The sequence below is a fragment of the Salvelinus fontinalis genome, chromosome 34, assembly GCF_029448725.1.
Source record: "Salvelinus fontinalis isolate EN_2023a chromosome 34, ASM2944872v1, whole genome shotgun sequence".
Lineage (NCBI taxonomy): Eukaryota > Metazoa > Chordata > Actinopteri > Salmoniformes > Salmonidae > Salvelinus > Salvelinus fontinalis.
In genome coordinates, this window is record NC_074698.1 from 4,770,194 (window position 1) to 4,786,882 (window position 16,689).

The window sequence follows — 16,689 nt, forward strand, 5'->3', positions numbered from 1 at the left end:
GGGTGTTGAGGCAGCTGTGTGTGAAAATCTTCACTGATGAATCGTTCGGTTGGAAAATGTAACCCATATGGCCTTCACTCATATCAAATCACACCATTAAAACAATCCGGTGCATCACAAAGAATGGCATCGATGGTTTTGTCATCGTGGCCCAGACAAGGAGGACACAATACACCTAGAATTGGTCTAGGAGACACGTTTTCTGTCGTTTCGCTCTCGAGGTTTCTTGTCGCTCGTAGTGTTCACAGGACAAGTCTAACACTTACTTCTACTCAGGCAGACCTACCTAGAAATGAATTTTTCCACTCTACAAAGGGTCACACGCTCACTACAGAGCAGCTCCATAAGTTCACTACAAAAATTCAACTGTTTCAAATGGTCAAACACATTTTCTTTAAGTTCAACAAGGTCACTTCACCACACATCAATCACCAGTCCATTACTTTTGATTTCAAACATGTGCTTTATTTCAGAGACAGGTGCCCTATCAATTTACACAACCACACCCGAAATAGCGAGAACATCTGGACAGGATATCCTTAAAAAGGGCATAAAACACAGGACACAGAAATAACTCATAAATCACTTTTTGACCACAACTGTCTACTATACTCTTTATCACTCGTGAGCACAGAAATCAGTAGAGGAGAAAGTACCTAGTGACAGTTTTCAGACCGTTTTAAATGTGACTGTAAAACCTTTATTTTTCCCACAAACAGTCAAAACAAGATACTGGTTTTGTCGCCTCATACTCATTTGCTTCCTGTAAATTTTTTGAAGAGAACTCCACCACTACAGACGGGATGCCGCGATTACACATTTGGAATAGTGCACCTCACTATTGCACCACTATTTTCACCGTTTAATTCTTTGTAAACTATCCATAACGGATACATTTCAGGTGGTTCTTGAAGAAGTGGTGGGCTAGTTTCTCTTCCACATCTTTTGATTGTTGATGTCGGAACGACGAGTACTTTGCGTTTTCAATTTTGGGTTGGTGGCCGATGCCGACATGACTACAGCTGGCAACCAGCAAACTGCCCAACCCATCCATGAAGAACTCTGAAACGGACATATGGACAGGGAAAATGGAATGGAGAAAATATGAATTACCAAAGACAGCAGTGCCTTAAGTGTAAGAACAGCAACTTGGGTTAAAAAAAAAAGCAACATGTTCATAATCATCAATAGAAACAATTGACTTTTTCCAAACTTACCACACGTAACCCAACAACACTGAAACGGAACATCACGCTCGAATTTGTCCATCTGTCTTTCTTATTGACACAGCTTTCCAGATTTCCTATTGACATAGTTTACAGACTTGCTGCAATCTGTCGATGTGCCGTTGAGCAAGGCACTTAACCTAATTGTTCCAGCAAGTCACTCTGGTTAGAGTGTCTGCTAAATGACTCATATGTAAATGTAAAATGTGTGCAGCGGTTTTTAACGGGGATTTAACGGCCGTCTTAGCATAGGATAAACTTTAATGACACTGGTGGGAAAATTGTCTTAGACACACAGTACTGCTATAAACAATACCAACAGACTGAAAAATACACACTCAACATTATACGATACTGCCGCCACACACATTGTGCACGTCTCATATTGTATATCTACATACAGATGAAGTAGGAAGTTTACATACACTTAGGTTGGAGTCATTAAAACTCTTTTTTCAACCACTCCACAAATTTCATGTTCAAACTATAGTTTTGGCAAGCTGATTAGGACATCTACTTTGTGCATGACAAGTCATATTTCCAACAATTGTTTACAGACAGATTATTTCACTGTATCTCAATTCCAGTGGGTCAGAAGTTTACATGAACTAAGTTGACTGTGCCTTTAAACATCTTGGTAAATTCCAGAAAATGCTGTCATGGCTTTAGAAGCTTCTGACACAGTGCCTCTTTGCTTGACATCATGGAAAGTCAAGAAACCAGCCAAGACCTCAGAAACAAATAATTGTAGACCTCCACAAGTCTGGTTCATCCTTGGGAGCAATTTCCAAACGCCTGAAGGTACCACATTCATCTGTTCAAACAATAGTACGCAAGTATAAACACCATGGGACCGGTGTTTATACTTGCGTCTCCAAGAGATGAACATACTTTGGTGCGAAAAGTGCAAATCAATCCCAGAACAACAGCAAAGGACCTTGTGAAGATGCTGGAAGAAACAGGTAGAAAAGTATCTATATCCACAGTAAAACGAGTCCTATATCGAAGAAGCCACTGCTACGAGGCCTCCCGGGTGGCACAGTGGTCTAGGGCACTGCATCGCAGTGCTAGCTGCGCCACCAGAGTCTCTGGGTTTGCGCCCAGGCTCTGTCGCAGCCGACCGGGAGGTCCGTGGGGCGACGCACAATTGGCATAGCGTCGTCCGGGTTAGGGAGGGTTTGGCCGGTAGGGATACCCTTGTCTCATCGCGCTCCAGCGACTCCTGTGGCGGGCCGGGCGCAGTGCGCGGAAACCAAGGGGGCCAGGTACACAGTGTTTCCTCCGACACATTGGTGCGGCTGGCTTCCGGGTTGGGCTTGGTTGGGTTGTGCTTCGGAGGACGCATGGCTTTCGACCTTCGTCTCTCCCGAGCCCGTACGGGAGTTGTAGCGATGAGACAAGATAGTAATTACTAGCGATTGGATACCACGAAAATTGGGGAGAAAATGGGATAAAATAAAATAAAAAGCCAGACTACGGTTTGCAACTGCACATGGGGAGAAATGTCCTCTGGACATAACTGTTTGGCCATAAAGACCATCGTTATGATGGGAGGAAAAAGGGTGATGCTTGCAAGCCGAAGAACACCATCCCAACCGTGAAGCATGGGGGTGTCAGCATCATGTTGTGGGGGTGCTTTGCTGCAGGAGGGACTGGTGCACTTCACAAAATAGATGGCATCATGAGGTAGGAAAATTATGTGGATATATTGATGCAACATCTCAAGACATCAGTCATAAAGTTAAAGCTTGGTCGCAAATGGGTCTTCCAAATGGACAATGACCCTAAGCATACTTCCAAAGTTGTGGCAAAATTGCTTAAGGACAACAATGTAAAGGTATTGGAGGGGCCATCAAAGCCCTGACCTCAAATTCAATAGAACATTTGTGGGCAGAACTGAAAAAGCGTGTGCGAGCAAGGAGGCCTACAAACCTGACTCAGTTACACAAGCTCTATCAGGAGGAATGGGCCAAAATTCACCCAACTTATTGTGGGAAGCTTGTGGAAGTTAAGTTAAACAATTTAAAAGCAAAGCTACCAAATACTAATTGAGTGTATGTAAACTTCTGACCCACTTGGAATGTGATGAAAGAAATAAAAGCTGAAATAAATCACTCTACTATTATTCTGACATTTCACATTCTTAAAATAAAGTGGTGATCCTAACTGACCTAAGACAGGGAACTTTTACTAGGATTAAATGTCAAGAATTGTGAAAAACTGAGTTTAAATGTATTTGGGTAAGGTGTGTGTAAATTTCCGACTTTAACTGTACATAACACATACTGGCCAAGTCTCCCTCCTAAAATAATCAAGAAGCTAAACAAATAACATACACTGCTCAAAAAAATAAAAGGGAACACTAAAATAACATCCTAGATCTGAATGAATGAAATATTCTTATTAAATACTTTTTTTCTTTACATAGTTGAATGTGCTGACAACAAAATCACACAAAAATTATCAATGGAAATCAAATTTATCAACCCATGGAGGTCTGGATTTGGAGTCACACTCAAAATTAAAGTGGAAAACCACACTACAGGCTGATCCAACTTTGATGTAATGTCCTTAAAACAAGTCAAAATGAGGCTCAGTAGTGTGTGTGGCCTCCACGTGCCTGTATGACCCCCCTACAATGCCTGGGCATGCTCCTGATGAGGTGGCGGATGGTCTCCTGAGGGGTCTCCTCCCAGACCTGGACTAAAGCATCCGCCAACTCCTGGACAGTCTGTGGTGCAACGTGGCGTTGGTGGATGGAGCGAGATATGATGTCCCAGATGTGCTCAATTGGATTCAGGTCTGGGGAACGGGCGGGCCAGTCCATAGAATCAATGCCTTCCTCTTGCAGGAACTGCTGACACACTCCAGCCACATGAGGTCTAGCATTGTCTTGCATTAGGAGGAACCCAGGGCCAACCGCACCAGCATATGGTCTCACAAGGGGTCTGAGTATCTCATCTCGCTACCTAATGGCAGTCAGGCTACCTCTGGCGAGCACATGGAGGGCTGTGCGGCCCCCCAAAGAAATGCCACCCCACACCATGACTGACCCACCGCCAAACCAGTCATGCTGGAGGTTGTTGCAGGCAGCAGAACGTTCTCCACGGCGTCTCCAGACTGTCACGTCTGTCACATGTGCTCAGTGTGAACCTGCTTTCATCTGTGAAGAGCACAGGCCGCCAGTGGCGAATTTGCCAATCTTGGTGTTCCCTGGCAAATGCCAAACGTCCTGCACCGTGTTGGGCTGTAAGCACAACCCCCATCTGTGGACGTCGGGCCCTCATACCACCCTCATGGAGTCGGTTGCTGGCCGTTTGAGCAGACACATGCACATTTGTGGCCTGCTGGAGGTCATTTTGCAAGACTCTGGCAGTGCTCCTCCTTGCACAAAGGCGCAGGTAGTGGTACTGCTGCTGGGTTGTTGCCCTCCTACGGCCTCCTCCACGTCTCCTGATGTACTGGCCTGTCTCCTGGTAGTGCCTCCATGCTCTAGACACTACGCTGACAGACACAGCAAACCTTCTTGCCACAGTTCGCATTGATGTGCCAACCTGGATGAGCTGCACTCCCTGAGCCACTTGTGTGGGTTGAAGACTCCGTTTCATGCTACCACTAGAGTGAAAGCACCGCCAGCATTCAAAAGTGACCAAAACATCAGCCAGGAAGCATAGGAACTGAGAAGTGGTCTGTGGTCACCACCTGCAGAACCACTCCTTTATTGGGGGTGTCTTGCTAATTGCCTATAATTTCCACCTGTTGTCTATTCCATTTGCACAACAGCATGTGAAATGTATTGTCAATCAGTGTTGCTTCCTAAGTGGACAGTTTGATTTCACAGAAGTGTGATTGACTTGGAGTTGCATTGTGTTGTTTAAGTATTCCCTTTATTTTTTTTTAGCAGTGTATATACAGTACCAGTAAAAGGTTTGGACACACCTACTCATTCAAGTTTGATTTTCTACATTGTAGAATAATAGCTAAGATGTCAAAACTATGAAATAACACATATGGAATCATGTAGTAACCAAAAAAGTGCTAAACAAATACATTTTTCAAAGCAGCCCCCCTTTGCCTTGATGACAGCTTTGCACACTCTTGGCATTCTCTCAACCAGCTTCACCTGGAATGCCTGTCCAACAGTCTTGAAGGAGTTCCCACATATGCTGTGCACTTTTTGGCTGCTTTTCCTTCACTCTGCGGTCCAACTCATCGCTCGTGTTTCTTGGTCCCACATTTTCTTCTAATTGGTGTCCTTTAGTAGTGGTTTCTTTGCAGCAATTCGACCATGAAGGCCTGATTCACACAGTCTCCTCTGAACAGTTGATGTTGAGATGTGTCTGTTACTTGAACTCTGAAGCATTTATTTGGGCTGCAATTTCTAAGGCTGGTATCTGAAATTAAATTATTCTCTGCAGCAGAGGTAACTCTGGGTCTTCCTTTCCTGTGGCGGTCCTCATGAGAGCCAGTGTTGTCATAGTGCTTGATGGTTTTTGCGACTGCACTTGAAGAACCTTCAAAGTTCTTGACATTTTCCAGATTGACTGACATTCATATCTTAAAGTAATGACGCACTGCCATTTCTCTTTGCTTATTTGAGCTGTTCTTGGTCTTTTACCAAATAGGGTTATCTTCTGTATACCAACCCTACCATGTCACAACACAACTGATTGACTCAAACTCATTAAGAAGGAGAGAAATTCGGACTACAAAGGGACATCGACGGGGCTGTAGAGGAGCGGGTCGGGAGCTTCAAGTTCCTTGGTGTCCACATCACCAACGAACTATCATGGTCCAACCACACCAAGACAGTAGTGAAGAGGGCACGACAACACCTTTTCCCCCTCAAGAGACTGAAAAGATTTGTCATGGGTCCCCAGATCCTCAAACAGTTCTACATCTGCACCATCGAGAGCATCCTGACCAGTTACATCACCGCCTGGTATGGTAACTGCCCGGTATCTGACTGTAAGGTGCTACAGAGGGTAGTGTGTATGACCCATACATAACTGGGGCCATGCTTCCTGCTATCCGAGACCTACAGTGGGGAGAACAAGTATTTGATACACTGCCGGTTTTGCAGGTTTTCCTACTTTCAGAGCATGTAGAGGTCTGTAATTTTTATCATAGGTACCCTTCAACTATGAGAGACGGAATCTAAAACAAAAATCCAGAAAATCACATTGTATGATTTTTAAGTAATTAATTTGCATTTAATTACATGACATAAGTATTTGATCACCTACCAACCAGTAAGAATTCCGGCTCTCACAGACCTGTTAGTTTTTCTTTAAGAAGCCCTCCTATTCTCCACTCATTACCTGTATTAACTGCACCTGTTTGAACTCGTTACCTGTATAAAAGACACCTTTCGACACACTCAATCAAACAGAATCCAACCTCTCCACAATGGCCAAGACCAGAGAGCTGTGTAAGGGGTACAATTGTAGACCTGCACAAGGCTGGGATGGGCTTCAGGACAATAGGCAAGAAGCTTCGTGAGAAGGCAAAAGCTGTTGGCGCAATTATTAGAAAATGGAAGAAGTTCAAGATGACGGTCAATCACCCTCGGTCTGGGGCTCCATGCAAGATCTCACCTCTTGGGGTATCAATGATCATGCGGAAGGTGAGGGATCAGGCCAGAACTACACGGCAGGACCTGGTCAATGACCTGAAGAAAGCTGGGACCACAGTCTCAAAGAAAACCATTAGTAACACACTATGCCGTCATGGATTAAAATCCTGCAGCGCATGCAAAGTCCCCCTGCGCATGTCCAGGCCCGTCTGAAGTTTGCCAATGACCATCTGGATGATCCAGAGGAGGAATGGGAGAAGGTCATGTGGTCTGATGAGACAAAAATAGAGCTTTTTGGTCTAAACTGGGAGGTTGAAACATCATTCTTTGGGGATGCTTTTCTGCAAAGGGGACAGGACGACTGCACCGTATTGAGGGGAGGATGGATGGGGCTTGGTGAGATCTTGTCCAACAACCTCCTTCTCTCAGTAAGAGCATTGAAGATGGGTCGTGGCTGGGTCTTCCAGCATGACAACGACCCGAAACACACAGCTAGGGCAACTAAGGAGTGGCTCCGTAAGAAGAATCTCAAGGTCCTGGAGCGGCCTTGCCAGTCTCCAGACCTGAACCCAATAGAAAATCTTTGGAGGGAGCTGAAAGTCCGTATTGCCCAGCGACAGCCCCGAAACCTGGAGGATCTGGAGAAGGTCTGTATGGAGGAGTGGGCCAAAAAAATATTAAGTTCTGCTTTTCTGATGTATCAAATACTTATGTCATGCAATAAAATGCAAATGAATTACTTAAGTCATACAATGTGATTTTCTGGATTTTTGTTTTAGATTCCGTCTCTCACAGTTGAAGTGTACCTATGATAAAAAATTACAGACCTCTACATGCTTTGTAAGTAGGAAAACCTGCAAAATCGGCAGTGTATCAAATACTTGTTCTCCCCACTGTATATACTAGGCGGTGTCAGAGGAAAGGCCCAAAAATTATCAAAGACTCCAGTCACGCAAGTCATAGACTGCTCTCTCTGTTACCGCCGGGCAAGCTGTACCGGAGCGCCATGTCTATGACCAAAAGGCTCCTTATCAGCTTCTACCCCCAAGCCTTAAATCTGCTGAACAATTAATCAAATATTTTCTTAACTCTTCTTGAACTGCACTGTTGGTTAAGGGCTTGTAAGTAAGCATTTCATGTACCCTGCGAATGTGACAAATAAAGTTTGATTTGATTTCCAAAAATTTACTTTTAATTAACAAAGCACACCTGTTAATTGAAATGCATTCGAGGAATCTGGTTGAGAATGCCAAGAGTGTGCAAAGCTGTCAATGCAAAGGATGGCTACTTTGAAGAATATAAAATACATTTGGATTTATTTAACACTTTTTTGGTTATTTCACCGTTTTGATATCGTCACTATTATTGTACATTGTAGAAAATAGTAAAAATAAAGAAAAACCCTGGAATGAGTAGGTGTGTCCAACCTGTTGACTGGTACTGTATGTATATAAAATAAAAGTATCCCACCAAATAGAGATCTTCAGACCACAGCGAGACTTCCTGGATAATTACACGTTAAATATATATAAATAAATAAAAAGTCAAGCCAACCTGAATGCGCCACTCTCTTCAGCCGGGGGTCAAAGCCCACTTTGCGCACGGCGTCGGTGCGACCAAGGAATAAGTTGACCACCCCGCTGGTGAAGGAGCAGGTGGGGAAGCCTGGAACAGGTTGGTATTTCACTGCACCCTTTCTGTTCAGACAACCCCCGTCCTCCCCATTACCCTCCTCATACACCAGAGAGAAGTAGAACTGGCCGTGGCCCGCCACAGAGCCCCCCACCTGATCACAGGAGGCAGAGAACAGAGCAGGTCCACATGTAGTAAGAATTATTATTATTTTTATCATTTGTAAAGCACATCTCAGACCCAATGTGTAGAAAAAATTTGAATAAAACAATCCAAAACAGAGAACATAGCACTCCCCCCCCCCCCCATCCCTAAGAGTGTATCTAGATCCTAAAAGAGTTATTCTGCTGTACCCATAGGAGAACCCTTTGATTAACTATTTTTAGTTACAGGTAGAACCCGTTTCGTTTCCATGTAGAAACCGTTCTACGGAGGGTTCTACATGGAACCCAAAAGGGTTCTACCTGTAACCAAATTGGGTTATCCTATTGGGACAGCTGAAGAACCATTTTGGAACCCTTTTGAAACTAGAATTAGCAGAGGTCCTTGAAAGCTTTTCTGAACAGCAGGGTATTGACCTGTGCCTTAAACGAGGACAGAGACTCTGCAGCCCTGACAGTGTATGGCAGTAAGTCCCACAGCCGCAGAGCCGCTCAACTGAAAGCCCTGTCACATAGTTATTAGTCTGCTGAAGGGAGATGGACCTGGAGGAGTGAAATGTGCATGTGGGGCAGGAGGGTAGAGGTCAGACAGGTACTTGGATCCAGAGTTGTGGATAGCTTAGTCGGTCTGAAGCAGGATTTTTTTCTTCTTCACACCATCAATATTGTGACGAGAAAGTGTTGATTTGGAGTTGTGTTAGCACTGAATTCCAGCCCCAGTCTAAGCAAAACAGGTAATACTTGTTCTAGCCTGGTGACATATCGGGGGAAATCAGGCTACAGTTACTCTGCTCACCACGTCTAGTTCTGGTGTGGCCTCCATCACCTCCACCAGATTCTCGATCTTGGTTTCGTCTGTGAACTGGAAGTCGTCGTCGACCCAAAGGAAGTATTTGGTAGTAACCTGAGAGACAGCCAGGTTCCTGCCAGCAAACCAGCCCTTTGAGAAGGAAAATGTCCTCAAAATTACTTTGTAATCTGTGATGAAAGTATCCTATAAAAGAATGGTAAACTTGTTAACAGCAGAATGTGTTCCTGACTCAACAGTTCATCATCAAAAGTCTATGGGTGCAGGGTTCGAAAGGCATACAGATGTAGGATCTTAATTTGACCAGCACTGTCATCGCAAAATAGTCCTGCAGCAAAGGGATTTGAACATTTAGTACATCATGTTGCTTGATAGGTGATTAGGGTATTAGCTGGCTAAAATTACACTAAAGAAGTGCAATACTGTTAATATAACCATGTGTTAGTACAGGTTCAGTGAATTTATGTAAATCCCAAAGCTCATCTGTATTTTCTTACGGTGTGTGAAAATTCACAGCAACAGTGATCAAATTAAGATCCTATACCTGTATAACATAGAAAAGGAAACCCTGCACCAACTGAAATAGAATGTTCTTTAGATCTGCAGACAACCTTCTCTAGCGGTAGGAGAACAATTGTCATGCACCTATTATTTCTAGCTTATGCCACATTGTCATACTGCTTTTCTTCATATTGAACATTTCTTATGTACATGATAAAAAAAACACTTTTAAACAATTCCAAAACAGCTTCACAATGGTTGGCATGATTATACACCGAGTGTACAACACAGTAAGGACACCTGCACTTTCCATGACAGAGATTGACCAGGTGAAAGCTATGATCCCTTATTGATGTCACTTGTTAAATCCACTTCAAATCAGTGAGTATGTTTACATGAACGCTAATAATTGCATATTAAACTGATTATGGTAGTAGGCAGATTATGCAATAGTCATGTAAAATAGTCCCCTTACTCTGTTTATCTTAAATCGGCGTCAGGTCAAAGTAAGCATACGTCGATTAAAACACCTGGTTTTCTGAGCAATCTTTAAAATGATTAGGACATGTAAACACCTTATATCAGCGTACCAGAGGTACTGGATCTGCGCATGTGATACCACCAGCCGAGCGAGCCTCCCTCTTTAGCGCGAGTGAAGTGTGTTCGGAACAATGGATGGCTCTTAGAAGTAGTTCACATGCAAACTTTATACGTCCGAACTCAGAATAAAACACGCTTCCCAAAAATAGCATGCTCGCTGTGGTAGAACGTTTAGTTTGATTGGCGTTTGTCTGCATTTATCAAAGTAGCATTAGTTAGCCTGATTTCAGGTGTGTCCATGGAAACAGGATTGTTATGGAAATCGTTCTTCTTACAAAGCACGCGAATGTCTTAAGCAAACTATTATATTAAGGGGGGAGTGGAACTCAATATTAGGAAGGTGTTCTTTATGTTTTGTACACTAAGTCTCAGTGGAGGCTGGTGGGAGGAGCTATAGAAGGATGGGCTCATTGTAATAGCTAGAATTGGACTAATTCATTTCATTCCAGCCATTACAATGAGCCTGTCCTGCTATAGCTCCTCCCACCAGCCTCCACTGCTCCGTGTATATTGACAGTCAAAATAAAATCTGATTTTGATATGGTTAGATTGGTGAAAGCAATTTACATTACTGGAGTTAGCATAATATTTTTTTAATACCACACAAAATGACCAAAATGACAAGCTACCCTGACAAACAATAGTGGTTTTATCTATATTGTTACAGAATAGCTTTTTTAACAATAGTAGCACAAAAAATACAACCAGTTTCTATGTTGATAAGGCCAATAAGAAAATATTTCAAATGACAAAGGCGTAACAATTTGTATTTGCATCAGTAAGTGCACCAGTCATACAAATATTGATCAGTAAAAAAAGATCTGCATTTCTTCATTTGCGGTTTTGTCACAGTACCTTCTAATGTCGCCTGCGTGGCTGGTGAGCATTGTGAACAGTCTTACCTCTCAGGAACGGGGTGATAATTAAAGTTAGAACGAACGTTAGAGCGCAATGTGGAGGAAGAAAAACAAAACCACTTAACTGCTGATTGCGGACATTTCATCTACAATCTGAGCCAGATTGACAGCGCTCTGACCCAATGAGAATGGGGAAGCAATCATTCAAGGGGGGTTCCACCCCTGCTACCCACATGTCCACATCGTAACCGTTTGCATCTACACATGGTAGTAAAATGTCTCTTAACCTTCCACTGTGTCTGCATCGTGACCATATCCTAGTGCCTCCCTCTATTCAAAATATGACAGATATTCTTTCTAAATAATATTTATTTTAAGACATTAGATGCCATAAGTCAATGGCATCACCTGTCAATGATTTTAGAGGGCGGGATAATGATGATTTAAATGGTTTCACTGTCCAGATCCATCTACACTTGTAACATATCCAGACAGAATGCTCGTCTTCCTCAGGAGATGGTCATAAAGATCTGATAACAATTAGATCACATTGAGTCTTTTAATTGTCTACACCTGTCTAAAAATATGGGCACAATAAGAAGATGGACAAGATCAGGACAAAGGACACGTTAGAGCCAGGTAGGCTGTGTTTACGCCGGCTGCACAATTGTAATATTTTTTCCACTCATTGGTCTTTTGACCAATCACATTAGATCTTTTCACATTAGCTCTTTTTCAGAGCTGATATGATTGGCCAAAAGACCAATTAGTGAGGGGGGGGGGGAATCAGAATTGGGCTGCCTGTGTAAACGCAGCCATTTCAACAAGCCTTTCGTTTCAACAATAGCCACCATGAATGAGAAAAACGTATGTGACGTCATCTAAATAAACGCGCATGCTTACGAAGGCTGTTGCCTAAACCTGCTCGTTTGTCTGACTGCTGCTGAAAATGACAATTCAAACTTCAAGGCTTTGGTGGTTGTCTGCGTTCTTCTCGAATGTATTTTTATTCAATTCTAGTGTGGCCGACTGGAGTTTGTTACAGATGTAGGATCTTAATTTGATTACTAATTTGTTTTTGAGAATTTCTGCACAGCTAACGTTTGTAATTTGCACTTCAAAACTTGCCCCAATGGAAAAAAAATGCATCAACCCCTACAAAAATGTCCATTAATTATAATCCACATTTCCTGTTGCTGCAAGATTATTTTCCTGCTGTAGCAAACTGTCTCAAATTAAGATTCTACATCTGTAAGTAAGTCTATGGCAGGTTGCCCTTATTGCACTGATCTGCACCTGGAGACAAATACATACACCTGGGGTTAATTAATAACATTTCAATAAAATGTTATTTCTATTCCTTTCAACTCAGAAATTCAATCACACATGCTCAACATGTATTTTATGTCCATCATCAATTCATGTTGAATGTCCACTGAGGTTTTCAAATTGACCAAAACCAGCTTGTACCTGTGCTGGGGGCATGATGTACTGCTCAATGTTGGAGCCGTTCACTTTCTGTGGCTCCAGGCTGTCGTCGGCGATGATGATTTTGATGTCCTTGTAATAGGTCCTTATGCTACTGATGAGGACCTGCAGCTCGGTGTATCTCAGAAACGTCTTGGTGACGATGGTCACCCGGGAGTTGATATCTGCAATGAGAGAATCTCTGGTTTAATGCAGCGACATCCTAGATCCTACTGCATTTGGAGGTGGACGTGTCTGTTTGATTTGTATAATGAAAAAAATATAAACGTAACATGTAAAGTGTTGGTCCCATGTTCCATGAGCTGAAATAAAAGACCCCAGAAGTCTTCCATCCACACAAAAGCTTATTTCTCTCAAATGTTGTGCACAAATTTGTTTACATCCCTGTTATTGAGCATTTCTCCTTTGCCAAGATAATCAATCCACCTGACAGGTGTGGCATATCAAGAAGCTGATTAAACAGCATGATCATTACACAGTGCACACGTTACCTTGTGCTGGGGACAACAAAAGGCCACTCTAAAATGTGCAGTTGTGTCACATCACAATGCCACAGATGTCTCAAGTTGAGGGAGCGTACAATCGGCATGCTGACCGCAGGAATGTCCACCAGAGCTGTTGCCAGATAATTTAATGTTAATTTCTCTACCATAAGCCACCTCTGTCATTCTACAGAATTTGGCAGTACATCCAACCGGCCTCACAACAGCAGACCACATGTAACCATGCCAGCCCAGGATCTCCACATCTGGCTTCTTCACCTGCAGGATCGTCTGAGACCAGCTACCCAGACAGCTGATGAAACTGTGGGTTTGCACAATCGAAGAATTTCTGCACAAACTGTCAGAAACCGCCTCAGGGAAGCTCATCTGCATGCTCGCTGTCCTCACCAGCGTCTCGACCAGACTGCAGTTTGGCGTCGTCTCCAACTTCTGTGGGCAAATGCTCACCTTCCATGGCCACTGGCATGCTGGAGAAGTATGCTCTTCATGGATTAATTATGGTTTCAACTGTACTGGGCAGACGGCGTTGTGTGGACGAGCGGTTTGCTGATGTCAACGTTGTGAACAAAGTGCCACATGGTGGCGGCGGGGTTATGGTATGGGCAGGCATAAGCTACGAACACAATTGCATTTTATCGATGGCAATTTAAAAAATGGACAGAGATACCGTGACGAGATCCTGAGGCCCATTGTCGTGCCACTCACCGCCATCACCTCAGGTTTGATAATGTACAGCCCCATGTCACAAGGATTATAAAGCACAGCCCCATGTCGCAAGGATCTGTACACAATTCCTGGAAGCTGAAAATGCTGAAAATCCAGTTCGTCCACAGCCGAAATAGTCACCATATATCACCCATTGAGCATATTTGGGATGCTCTGGATCGACGTGTACGACAGCGTGTTCTAGTTCCCGCCAATATCCAGCAACTTCGCACAGCCATTGATGAGTGGGACAGCATTTCACACGCCACAATGAACAACTCTATGCAAAGTAGATGTGTGACGCTGCACGATGCAAATGTTGGTCAAATCAGATACTGACTGGTTTACTGACCCACACCCCTACTTAAAAAAAAAAATTAAGTCATCTCTGACCAACAATGCATATCTGTATTCTCAGTCATGTGAAATCCCATATTAGGGGTCCTTTTAAGGTTTTATACACAATGTTTGCTAGTGGTAGGCACCAATATTGATAGTTCAATAAGATATTGATAACTTTCATATTGGTTTATTCTCCCTGTTAACCTACACTATTATGTAAAAAAAAGGCATACATGACTGTTCCTGCATGCACAAAACCCTCTCACTGACCTTACAGGCTGTCACATTAGGAAAGTCTGTTTAATAATGTGTTACCAGACAACCGGCAGAGGAAGTTGAAATTAAATTTTGTTTAACATCTGACTTCCCACAGACTGTTACCACGGACTGTTATGGTGGTGAATCTGTGATATTATGGGGATTTTTTTTTTTGCTTCCACTGGTCCAGGGGCCCCTATGGACAACGGCATCATGAACTTTACCAAATACCAGGATGAAGGATATCAAGGATCTGTAAAGATTCTGTATGAAGGAATGGTCTAAGATCCCTCCCAATGTGTTCTCCAAACTCACAAAGCATTTTATTCTCGCAAGGGGAAGGAGCTCGAGAGTTGAAAACAATCATTTTGACCCCTATCTTTTTTACTTCTTAAATCTATTTCTGAGCAATTGTATTACTATAAAATAACATAATTTTCCTCTCTTTTCTTGCATACAATATACAGCAACTCAGTGTTTTTTTTATTTTATAGTCTTTTTAGCTCTCTTTAATTAAAAGGTGCCAATAATTTTGGACCCAAATATGTCAATACACCAACATTGCTGATAGCAGTTCGGTGATGGCAGGTTGAAGTTGGTAAGACAGCAGAGTTTGGACTCATGATGAAGATGCTTAAAGCTCCACTTTTCAGGAATGGTGGAAGTAGGGTTATGGAATGTTGAGTTTGGCAAGCTGACAGCATGTCTGCTCAGCTTTCATATTTTCATCATATGAGGGGTGACGTCATAATTCTCCCTGATGACCTAATCTTGGTACCTGCCGATAGCCATAAGTTTTGCAGTTTAAAGGCGCCGCCGTTTGCACATACCTGTAGAAGCGTCATGAGTAAAAACAACAAATTAACAATCACATTATCTTTAGTGTACCCTTTATGTCTATCCCCACCACTCTGATCCCGAGTCTTGATCCTCCCCCTATGGTTGATTCATTATCCCCAATTTCACTTTCAGATACTGGCTACATTACAAGGGAATAAAGGGGGATCTCACCGTTTCCTATGTCATATAAAACGGGCATTGATGTCTGCTGGATGACAATGGGGAAGACAGCCTCATGGTGTTCAAACGTGAAGTGAGCTGGTGAAAGAGCAGGGAAGGGTGGTGTCATAGGATGGTCTCAGATCATGTGGAGAGGAAGACATGGGTATGGTAGGAAAGCTGGATCGATGGCCTTACCCAAGTCTCCAGTCCTCATCCGGTACACAGTGCTGGTGTAGGTAATTCGTCCCAGAAGATTGTTGAGGTCAGATAGGCTGGTAGACTGGACAGTGATCTCTTTCTCTACCTGTCCCTCTTTGTCCCCCTCTCCAAGGGCCTTGATGGCCAGGACACCACTGGACACACTCAGAGTCACCTTCAGGTACATAACGCCATAGCGTTTTCATAGACTCAGGTCAAAGGTTGAGCAGATGGACCATTTCCCACTTCTATGGAACTTATGTGATTGTACAGTTGTTGAATCAATGTGGTTCCCGTTAGCATCTGCATACTTCGTTCTCTAATCAATTAAGTTCCTCAGGGGTGTATTAAAATTAAGTAGCTGTTAAAAGTTAGATTGAAGCAGAAAAACACTGAATTGAGATTTAGCGTTTAGATGTACAGTTCAAAAATGATTTGTATATTTTGGAGCACAAAATGTTAGCAATACTATCATTGTAGACAAATGTGAAAAGTAGGTGGAAGATTTGTTATTCATGGTAAAACTTTAAATTTGAACATTTGCCTTTAATATTTGCGAAACTGTCTGTCTGGCAGTTAGCTAGGAAAACATTTGAAGAAAAAAAAACCTTGTCAATCCTGTTAATTTCAATGCGGTCTCAAAAAGACATACCGTAACCGAGGAATGAACCAGTGGGAGAAAAAAACGATTTGCTGCTTACTTCAAGGAAAGGAAGACAGTGAGAACCGGTGTGATGGTACTGATGATTTGTTTACATAGCAGGTTATGATAATTAACGCGGCAGGTTAGGTGAATTAACGGAGCAAGTTAGGAGAATGGCTTAGGGTTTGCT

At 42.9% G+C, this 16,689-nt stretch overlaps 1 protein-coding gene across 1 annotated transcript in view; it reads right to left on the bottom strand.

Annotated features, from left to right (window-relative positions):
- Window positions 1-454: 454 nt before the first annotated feature.
- The window catches only part of LOC129832895 (beta-1,4 N-acetylgalactosaminyltransferase 1-like), a 30,959-nt gene continuing 14,724 nt past the window's right edge, over window positions 455-16,689 (bottom strand). Inside the window, exons 6-11 of the mRNA XM_055896996.1 lie at window positions 15,854-16,031; window positions 15,668-15,754; window positions 12,831-13,012; window positions 9,391-9,534; window positions 8,356-8,587; window positions 455-1,062 (exon numbers count right to left, since the gene is read on the bottom strand). Of these exons, the coding sequence (XP_055752971.1) occupies window positions 878-1,062; window positions 8,356-8,587; window positions 9,391-9,534; window positions 12,831-13,012; window positions 15,668-15,754; window positions 15,854-16,031 (1,008 nt within the window). The 3' untranslated portion in view covers window positions 455-877. The remainder of the gene's footprint in view (window positions 1,063-8,355; window positions 8,588-9,390; window positions 9,535-12,830; window positions 13,013-15,667; window positions 15,755-15,853; window positions 16,032-16,689) is intronic.